Here is an 11,032-nt window from a genome sequence, read left to right on the forward strand (position 1 = left end):
TTTTTGCACCCTAACACAGAGGCAGATAAAGCCAGTGGTATGATGTGAGCTTCCTACCCTGGGTTGCATTGTCTCCAAGCCGGCTCCTTAAATGTGCCTTATGCCTTTGGCAAGGGACAGCTCTCAAAAGCAGACTGCCTTCTGTCATGAAGGCAGGTCAGGCTAATGCACCCTGTCCTCCTGCTTTGGGCTTTCCCACCCACTGCTTCTGCCAGCCAGGACAGGGCTTTCTAAATGGCATTTGTTGGACTGAAGACAAGGTGGTGGTCCCTCTTTGTTCTCCCTCAGCCAGCAAGGCCTTTTCTTGTATGATTTCTGACTCTTGGAGAGCTGCTTTTTTACTGTAGGGAGGCCACTTACCCAGAGTGCTGCTGCATTCTGTAAGACTCTGTGAGACTTTGTAATTGATTTTTGGATGCTGAGTTAGAGGTGGAGCAGTGTGCCTTTGGCCGTGACCCACATGTGTCACTGACTCTTTTAGACTTCTTTAGCTTGCACCTGATTTCTGCATCGAGAAGAAAAACACTGATGTGTGAATGGAGGAGGTTCTTAGAAATGCAGATTATTTCTTAAGAAAAGCCAGAACAAAAAATTACACAAGTTCTTTTAAAGATGTATTTAAATGCTCTCTGTGCTTCTCCCAAGGCACTTTCCTCTCAGGCAAACAGGACAGGTTGAACTGTGAAAGTGAGTTGTTAATTTGGGTTTTTTTTGTTAGCTTTTAAAACTATTTCAGAGATGTGTATCTCAGCTGTGCTGCTAAAGGCTCATGTCTTCACAGTTGGATGTACAAAGCAAATTTGCTGTTGGATGTAAACAGGAAGAGGAGGAGGAGCAACCAAGCAGAACAGAGCTGGGCAACTTTGTCACATGGCTTTATACCTGGGTGGGGAAGTTTCCATTTAGCTCTCTGGTTGCTTCCCCCTCACTGCCCCAGTCCCAACCAGTAGTGAGAGCTGGCTCTGCTGCTTGTGTCAATACACAGTGATGGAAATACAGGAAACATTAAAAATGGTTATTAGTTGTGTTTACAGGAATGATAGCTTTGGGTTTTGATGTTGAGGAATAGGGATGATAATTTTTTTCTGCAGTTATGCTGGGATTATGTAGAAGCCAGAAAATGAGCTTCAAGATAGCTATACCCCATTAATTAAAATCTTTCTTGCTCTATAGGGTTTACTTTCAGAGTCAGTAGGTGCAGCTACAGTAAGTCTGGAATTTATAATGTGGTGATTCAGTTTTTCTGGAAGTATGCATCAGTTTTCTTTGAAAGCACAGTTACAATAATTTAAAAGTCATTGCTTTGACTAACTCATAGTTAAGTTGGAACAGTATTTTCAGTTGCAATATCTTTTTTGTCATCCTGCCCTAGAGCTAATCTTGAGGATTACATAAATTGCTATTCACAAATCTCATGTTTCTCCACTTTGTTTCTGGTAATACCAAAGACCCCAGTCAAGGTCTCTTAGAGCTATGTGGTACAAACACAAGGGGAATATATGATCTCTTCCCCAGTTTGGAATTATGAGTCAAAGACTGAAGGCTCCTACTTAGTTCAAATATCATCTGTGCCTGTTTACTAGACCTTCCAGAAAATACTGCAAAACTTAGGCCTGAAATAAATGTGAAAGACTTAAGTCCAAACTAGGAAAAGTCTGAACAACCAGAATGCAAAAATAAAAGAGATTTTCGAAGTGAGGTGTAACATCATCCCAGGTTTGCCTCTCGTGAGTTTTGAGTCATGGAGATCAGACAAGCTCTAGACAGACACAGGGGGAGTCTGCAATGAACATCTGACCAATGCTGGTGTCATTCTCACCAGTGGTATAGGGGGAAAGGACAAACTTGCAGGAATGGACTGCAAGCCTAAAATGGTGAGGATGGCACATACAAAATGAAAGTTCTTATGACACCAGGTAACACAAATTTACTATAATCAAAACATTACTATATGATGAAAGTCTGTTCCAAAACAACATAACATAATGTTTGAGTTAATTTCTCAGGCTAAATGTTGTAAATGGTAAAGACAACACAACTATCTAGAACTTTAACAAAGAACTAGAACCTCACTTTGTAGCTTTTATTTCCATTAGTACTGGAAGCATAAAAAAAAACCAAAAACTGAATGGAACACAGACTTACACTGAGTAGTACCTTTAAACATTCTAAGATCTGGGGGGATTTTACATCTTGTATCTGTACAGCAGGGTACAGCAGCAAAAACACACAGCTACTGGAATATAAACCTTTAGTTCTCTGAATATGAAGTATTTGATCAGGACAAACACAAACTTCTATTTGAATTGTAATGGCATGGCCAAAGCTGCTGAAGAACTGGGATTCTCAGCAGACCTTAGTATTTTTGTAGCAAAAATTAGCACCCAAAAGTACATTGTGCTGCTGGTGGATGGGATTTATTTTTCAAGTCTCAGAAACACAGGCATCAAATTGCTTCATTACTTGGATCTTTGCCTCTGTATGAGGTAAATTATCAGCAATCATATCTGCTTAAAACTAACTGTGGAGCAAATGCTGACGTCCTCCTTCCTTCTGTGGGATATTGCTATACTGCACACTCCTCACTGCCTGCAGTTGGTATTTTGATGGCACTTGGGAGCCTCAGTTGTGGAAGACATCGTACAAAACCAGAACAAATCAATTACTCCTGCCCCAAGGATCCTGCAGGAGTTTGCTCTCCTTTTTTACAATTCGTCTTCATGTTTCTTTTTCCTGAGTATGATGGCCTGAGCAGTTGCACTCACCAGAGTTAGATCTACACAGCACTTTGCCATGGAGCCCAAGCAGACCTTTCTCTCATTCCTACCAGTAACAATCTCTTTTTGGATAATACCTCTAGATGGACACTAGAAGAAACTGGAAACTTGACTTCACTGATGTGAATAAAGCAGAGTCTGTCTTGTTTAGCTAGATGCATCTTAGCTCTCAGTGGGGTGTATCCATGATACTGGAGGTAGGTGGCTCTCAGGGCAGCCTCTTACTGTGTAAAATACGTGTTAGGTAGTCATAAAAACACTTTTCCAAGGTTAGTGTCCAGGTTTGCTGTTTCTTAGCACATAAACAAGAATCCAAAGGCTTTTTGTTCTGCTTCACTACCTTCATTATTAGTTTTTCTTGTGCTTTTCTCTCTCTTAGGAATGTAAGGACTATGAAGCCTGATACTTCATAGCTTTGCTGGAAGACATTTTGAGAGTCTCACAAAATTGTACCAAGGTGATAGAGACCTTTGAATGTATACAGTTATCACCTAGAGCTAATTAGTTGTTTGTAGTTTTAATGGATAATCAAATGCTGGGTTCTTATAAGAGACTAAGTGTGTGCCATATTGCTCACTCTGGGGCTTTTTACATTTTTTACACAAACAGACGGACAAAATAATTGTGGAAATGAGAAGGAGTCCACTTGCTGCAGACAGAGCAGCAAAGACAATCTTGTAGCTGGGTTTTGTTTTAAATCTGGTGCATGAGTTACCCAGAATTTCCTGCTTTACTGTCTGACTTGATCCTGCTTTGTTTGAAGCAGTCACACAAATGTGGTAAGTGGTGTATGGTAACAGACTGTACAGAGTGTACTGCCTTGCTGTGGAATAAATATTGTCCAAGACAAACTGTCTGTCCTCTTCGCCTTGGGCATGAAGCATCAGCGCATAGGTGTGAACAACTGAATTCGGGGCACACCAGCGTATCTGTGCAGAGCTGTCTGTAATTTCAGACACCTCTCTGAGTCTCGGTGGATCTGGAACCTCATCTTCCCTTGACATGCCAGGACATAAACACTGGGATGCCTTCTGAAGTTCCCTGCATGGCTTCTGAAGGTGCCTGCAAGGATTGTAGTCACAGGAGATGTATGCCTGTTGCACTGGGGTTTCTGTTGACTGTGCATCATAATCATAGTCATCTATATAGTGTATCAGTGATCTGGTGGGTGCAGGCTTTGGCTGAGCATTGGTCCTTGTGGCGTTCATCTGTGGGAAGCTTGTTTGTGGTGTACCTTCCCCAGCATGAGTGGCAAAGGAGTGAACATAATGATCAGTGGCAGTGGGATTTTCTGTTGCTCTGCTGGAATATTCACTAGTGGGCCGGTTAAATAGGCTTTCCTGGGGAGTGGTCGCACTGGTTGTTCTGAGTTCTCTCTTGTGCTCATCTGTTGCAGTTTGACTTGTGAAACCATAAGCTGAAGACTGACTATAAAGCTCTTGGACAAAACCAGGGGAGATGGTTATGGATGCAAAGGAAGGTGGACTGCTTGTGGGTTCAGAAACTGCCACCATCTCGTGGGAAGGACTGTTGGCCTTTATGAGCATCAGCTCAGCTGGGCTGGCTGCTGGCGTGCTCATTGTGTTCCTCTGAATTAGGGAGCTGGTGTAAGTGTCTTTAGTTAGCAGAGCAGAGTCTTTTGTTGTTACTACAGCGGTGGCATTGTAACTGTTAAGGCTGAAAGCATCAAGTACGGCAGCAAATGTGCTTGAATCAGGCAGCGTAGTGTTTCTCTCAGACTGGCATTTATCGTACAGCTCTATCAGTGAGAAAGATGTTGCAGGTCTGCCCCAGCCTTCCTGGCTTGCGTTGCAAAACGTCTCTGAAGCCCTGCAGAGTTCAAGTTAAAATATGTAAGATGCACAAGAACACTACAGGTTCATGTAAGGCTGCTTGGATTGGAATTGTCAACTTGCTGTCCAAACCCAGCTTGCTGTAAAAGGTCAGACTTCAATGATGCATTGTGAGAAACACATGCTGAGAGATGTAACAAGGTCCCCAAGATCCATAAGCCAGCTGCAGCTGTGCTGATGGAGGGATATGCTTTTAAATGACTAAGCTCAAGTCCTCTCTTTACTCAGGCATTGCATGTTTTTGTAAAGAATCCAACCGCTAAGCTCATCTTGACAAGTAACAATCTAACAGTCTACTTTCCTGCTTTCTCGGCTACAGGGGACAAATCTTGGTGGCCTTTCAAAGCAAGAGATCTTGATCATCCATATGCAAACTACTTCTTTTAACTACAGCTTATTGTAATGAGGCTGTAAAACTGTAGGAGAGCATGAAAACAATAGGTGAAAATGGTGCTATTTGCAAATAGGCTTTGCTGATTGCCCGTTCGGATGTAGGCCTTGGGAATGTGAGGGAAGGAATAAGGAGGAAATAATTAGCTGGAGTTCTGCAATGTGGTCAGTTTCCTGCTCCCAGTGCTGGCTCATGAAGGCCACCATGCTAGCTCATTTTTCATCTCCAGCTAACAGAAATATGAACTGAAATAGAAAATAAGCTATTCTCACCTTAAAGTAGAATCTAGACGTAGTAACACATTGTGTACTGTTCTACACGTACCCATCACATTTGTGTGTATTCAAGTGTAATCCAGCCATGCTTTGTCCCTAAAGGGGATTTTATTTTGTGTTTCTACCTCTTGTGGAAGGGAGCAACACACAAGGAATATGAATTTGGATGGTAGTTGGACTCGATGGTCTCTGGAGGTGCCTTCCAACCTCTAAAGTTCTGTGATTCTGTGGTTTGGTCCCCAAATAACTTAGACATTTTGTGTGAAGAGCATTACTTTATCTTGTCGACCTTACTTACTTTTGCAGCACAAGTTTCTTGGGTTTGGAGAGCAGCCAGGAGAGCTGGCAGTCGCATGACAGGGGATTTCCGTACAAATTGAGGATGATGCTGTCTGGTGAACTGGCGTTCCAGGGATTAAAGGAACTCAGATTACAGCTAAAAGATGACAAATGCAATAATTAGCAAATGTTGAGCTACCTTCTGAGGATTGGAGTGTCCTTAGTATTGCACGTGTATAAGTCACAAAGCAAGGTACTCAGTTCCCTTGGAAGTAGCCAAGTTACAAACACCAACACTTCTGCACTGTAAAGTCCAGAGTAATACTTATGGGTCTCTCTCATTGTCCCAGTGTAGCTGCTGTGTCCTCAAGCATAACAAAATTGTGCTAAGGGGATTACACCTTTAGAGATAAGGGAAGAGAAAAGACTTAATATTTGGCGATAGTCTTCAGAGAAAGATGCTCTCCTCTCCACCTTCATTCAGCTACAACTGTTTTACACAATACCGTTTCTCCAGCTTCTCTCTCAGCCTCCTTGTAACGGCTTGACTTTTTCTGTGACAAACATCCCTGCCTATTAATTGCCTCTCATAATACAAACTCTCACCTACCAAAGTCAAATGACTAACACAGGAAGACCTAGCTTATCTTTACTTCTTAAGCTGTTCTATCAGCAGAAAGTGTTACAGTGTGACCTCAGCGCAGTCTGAGTGCTCAGGAGATGTTCTCCTTTATCTGACTTTAACTGCTACTCCTTTGTTTTTTTTATGTTGTTGTTTGGGTCATGATTTTTACCACTTCGAATTGGTTTTCTTGCAGGTATTGTAAAGTGCCATGTGAACTCAGCGTGGCAGTCTAGTTGGGGATGGAATGCATTGAGATTTTTGCTTAATTTGGTTTGTCTTCCTAAAACTGATTCCTAGAGCACAGCCAGTGCTTGAGTGTTTGTTTTCCGATATTATTCTAATCTGGGCCTATATTACTATACAAATGTTTTTAAATGCTCTCCAAATCTTTTATACTGTTTGTTCTGAGTGCAGTTTACCAACTCTTCTTTTGATAAATCACTTTCAGGCTTTCGTTTTCCTTAATATTTCAATAAGTGCGTGACATCCTAAGTAAATCACACTGAGGTGTTACCTCTGGAACAAGGACGAAATCATTGCTTTTACTAATGCTGAGCAAGGAATCTCTCACACTAGAAGTGGGAGACAGGATTTTTGCAAGCTTCCAAGGTACAGATTTTGCAACCTGGTTTAGTGCAAGGTGTCCCTGCTCACAGCAAAGGGGTGGAACTAGATCATGTTTAAGGTTCCAAACTAAGCCATTCTATGACTCATCCTTTACGGATTGAAGAACCTTCAGTGACCCTCGTCTCTGATGAGATGTTGCCGTTATAGATGTTGGAAGCACAGCCTGTATCACATCTGGGCTTCAGTGGATCTGTGCTAATCTTAGGAGTGCTAGGATAAATTCATCTATTGAACTGGTAGATAGGGCAGAAGAGCTGGAGCGTGATGGATGTGATCTCAAGCCACCTGTAACTATGCTACAGGTCTTGTGCCACTTCTTAGGGCTGTTAACAGCTCTTCTGCTGTGTCAGATTTACATCACAGGCATGTTAGACTACAAGACAGTGTTTGTCCATGGCACCCAAACCATTTCTCTTTCCTAAAAAACATATTGGACAAGCAGCAAACTCTACATAGAAATCAGCTCCCAGGCACCATGGTGCTGTGAGACAGAGTCATGTGAGGAAGAACACAAAAAAGAAAACTCACTTCTGAAACAAGAGGTAGTTCAGATGAGGAACGCTGTCAAACATCTCTGTCCTCACAAAACTCAGTGAGGGGGAGTCTTGACAGTTCAGCTCTTCAAGACCAGGCATGGACTTCAAGAAATCGGTATCAAGGCTTCTTAATCGTGACATCTTTGTAAGGTGAAGTGATTTGAGGTTGCTCAAGTCTCTGGTCCACTCTGGTTGAACTGAAGCAGAAAAAAGGATTTATACCAGCTCCCTAAATGGAGTATTCCTGTGCATTTCTGCCTAGAAAGAAGTTTTGAATTCACGGAGATAGCAAGTATCTCTGAGGTCTTCTGCATCTATTCTCTCTGGGAGTGAAACGGAACAAAAATCAATAGAGCAGTGCATAAATACCTATGCAATCCCACTTTTGTAATACTACCTGCAGGTCATGCTGAGGAAAAGAAGGGAAGATATAAGGGCAATAAAACTGATAAGAGATGTGGAGTAACTTTCCTTTTGGGTGAGATTAAAACAACAGTGGTTCAATGAAGTGGTGGATGGAGGTCTACGAAGTCTTGACTAGCGTGAGAAAGGCAAATAACTTATTTGTCCTAGCATAAGAAAAAGAGCTGAGGCATAAAATGAAAAGAATAGGTTCTATACAAAAGTGCTTTCCATCCCAGGACTGAATTAGCCTCAGACTAGCACAATCGTGTAACTTGCTGCTGCAAGAGGAATTAGGCAAATTCACGGAGGAAATGTAGGATATCTGTTAAAATGTGAGTTGGGGCGAAACCTGTAGTTTGAGGAGTGCCTTATGGTTCTGGTTCTGCCCCAGGCTGAGGGCAGCTGGGCAAGGCATCTAACATCTGTCTGCCTGAGCACCTTAGTTGTAAACGAGGCTGGCAGGCAAGCAGAAGTTAAAAATCATGCTGTAAATTGCCCGGGGCAGGGACTGTCTCCCTGTGCGGAAGTATTTGACCTGCTGTGGTTGACACAAAAAGCCTCTCTGTAGTACTTCAGTGCAGTTATATAACGCAAGTGTAACTGTGGCAATAGACAGACTTCAGCAGCACGTCTGGAAAGAGAAGCTAATTTCCTCCTGCACGTCTCAAAGCTAATCTCAGGGCGGACCGTGGAATTAGGATAAAGGTGACGGACTACAGTGGGACAAACAGTCCTGTTTGGTGGCGTCTGTTCTCTGCACTTTGAGAAGCTCTCTCTCTGAGGGTTTCTCCCCAGCAGTTACATGACCAGCTGGAGAGTACCTTGCACATTTGGATCAGCTGAGTGCAGCTTTCAGTGTTTGCTCTCCACCATGGACTTTGCAAGAACGGGAGCTGTCATCCCAGCAAAGCCTCTGCTCCCTCCAGCCTGACCAAGCCCCATGTTTAGTGGGAAATCTGGAAACTTACTTTTCTCAAGAAAGGTCCCGCTCAGATCAAGTGTGTTGATGGTGCTTCCAGACCCATTTATGGCCTCAGTGGGAGATGTGCTGATGGCAAAAGCAGACTCACTAATTCCTCTGCTGTCATCCTGGCCAAGCAGTGTTGCAGAGAGGTTCAAGAACTGTAGCTGAGGGTAACATGAAAAAGCAAGTGGCTGGATTTCAAGTAGTGGATTTCCAGCCAGGGACAACCACTTCAAGTTAGGGAGGGCAGAGCTGTGGTATGATGGCACAGATGACAGCTTATTAAAGCTTAAGTCCAGGGAGAGGAGACTGCTGTGGGCTTCAGATCCCCATCTGACCGACCAAAGATGGTTCTGCTTCAGTGAGAGGATGCGCAGCCGTGGGAGGTTTGCTATATCTGTGCCATTCACCTCTTCTAAGAGGTTATTGCTGAGATCCAAAGTCTCCAGGGCATCTGGAAGGCAGATGGGGAAAGCTGTCAGGCTGCTGTTGGTCAGCTGCAGGGTGATCCAGGTTCTGTTCTTCCGATCCTCACAAGACATGCTGGTGAGATTAACGTTCTCCCAAGGGTCTTCCTGAGCCAGCTGGAAAAAGGTGGTGACATCTCTGGATGCTGCAGGCTCGGCTCTGCTCACCTGGCCTGATGCTGATGCTACCACCAGCAGAGAAAGGATGAGCAATCTTGAAAACATTCTTCTCCTAAGTAGCTTGCAATTAACTTGCAAAGTCTGTTTGGTTTTTGTTTCAGGGGAGGGAAAACAAAACAGCATTAGGAGCTAAATTAAATTCCTCCAGGCAGGTACAAGCTATTTATAAGTGAAATATTTTTAAGTGCTTTCCTATTGCACCCAGACAGGGGAAGGAAGTGATAGTTAATGTCTCTTCTGTAATTAAGCCTAAATAAACATGAGCCCTTGGGGACAGACGTATGCAATCTTTAGATAAGCATACGTACAGTTTTTCATGCAGAAAGCAACTGAATTGTGTTATATGTCTGTTTCCCACATCAGTACCCTCAGTACCAGTCTGGCACCCCGAACAGCAACAGCCTGGGAGGTGGGCTCCCCAGTCTCTCTGCTTGGCAGCCTCTGTGCTGCACAGGGGTACTCTAGTATACAAATATGAGTTGGTACTACACTGAACAAACTGCTTTGAGGAAGCCCTTCTCTACTCCAGCTCGCAGTGCCCACAGCCTGTGTGCCAGGCAGTGGCAGGGCTGAGGTCCTGCTGCAGGTGAGCGCTGCAGATACACTACACACTTGAACTCCTGCGGAAAGGATGTGTTGAAAATACATCCCCTGAACCACATTTCAGTGAAAGCAGTCAGAAACAAAAACTAAGCTCCTGGATCAGGGCCCCAAAGGCCTGCTCACCAAGAGGCATGTTACTTAGTGTTACAGTTCCCTCTCTGCTCCCTTCTTGTCCTTGTCCGCTCCTGCTTGGTCTTTGTCTTTTAAAAAACAAAACAACCCTTCCAGAATGACTTGTCCTAGGCAGGTAATCTCTGTCAGAACAAGCAATCAATCAGAGCTCCAAACCGATGCTTTTCTTGCTGTCTTTTGTGCTGCTGCGTGTTACAATGGGCATTCCTAATTCGGAAATACATTACAGTGGAGGGGATGACTGAAGGCTCCATGAAGTATGAAATACCTCTGATTTATTCCCTGAGCCGTGCCAGGTCTTGCCCAGACCATCATCTGTGGCTGCCACTCTGGGTTTGAAGTGGGGACCAGCGAAGTGGTATGACTTAGTTGTCTGTGTCCTTTTTGTCATCTGGATCTGGGCAAGAGCCGAGCACCCTCAGGGCTTCCTAGTCACAGGAGCCGCTGTATTCCCAGCACATGGCAGGGAGACGACGGGAGGAATTGGGCTCCCGGATGCTAATCTTGGATTCAATCTGAGTCCCTGGCTCCGAACCGCAGCCGCTGGCACATACCTGTCCCGAAGCCCTGGCGCGTCGTGCCTCAGCTCTGCGTGCTGCAGTGGCCTGGCCTCGGTTTTATACCCTTCGGTGTGACTCAGCCTAGAGCCTGCAGTGCCTCCTCTCCTCCCGGCTTGCCCTGGCTGTGGCGCTGCTCACAAGCGCAGGCGAGGTTTTGTTCCAGGCTTGCTCCCCCGCATCCAGCTTTCTCCCGCCTAGAGAGGGGGTGGCTCCCGGCAGCTTTCCCGCTCCCTTGGCCCTAGCAGGAGGTGGGTGGGAGGGCTCTTATTTCCCAACACTCGGGCAGGGCTGCTCTCTGTCTTTGTTTAAGGGGGGGGGGGGGGGGGGGGGGATAGAGGGAAAAGATCTTTGTCTATAG

The 11,032-nt window shown here is 44.5% G+C and overlaps 1 protein-coding gene across 1 annotated transcript; it reads right to left on the bottom strand.

Annotated features, from left to right (window-relative positions):
• Window positions 1–1,901: 1,901 nt before the first annotated feature.
• On the bottom strand, window positions 1,902–10,774 carry LRRN4 (leucine rich repeat neuronal 4). The gene is made up of 5 exons (XM_064146099.1): window positions 10,669–10,774; window positions 8,737–9,460; window positions 7,356–7,560; window positions 5,595–5,732; window positions 1,902–4,607 (listed from the first exon to the last, which is right to left on the bottom strand). Exons 2-5 carry the CDS (start codon window positions 9,422–9,424, stop codon window positions 3,275–3,277), a joined length of 2,364 nt encoding a protein of 787 aa, XP_064002169.1. The 5' UTR covers window positions 9,425–9,460; window positions 10,669–10,774; the 3' UTR covers window positions 1,902–3,274.
• Between the last annotated feature and the right edge of the window lie 258 nt (window positions 10,775–11,032).

This window comes from Pogoniulus pusillus, chromosome 7 (assembly GCF_015220805.1).
Source record: "Pogoniulus pusillus isolate bPogPus1 chromosome 7, bPogPus1.pri, whole genome shotgun sequence".
NCBI classification, from domain to species: Eukaryota; Metazoa; Chordata; class Aves; order Piciformes; family Lybiidae; genus Pogoniulus; species Pogoniulus pusillus.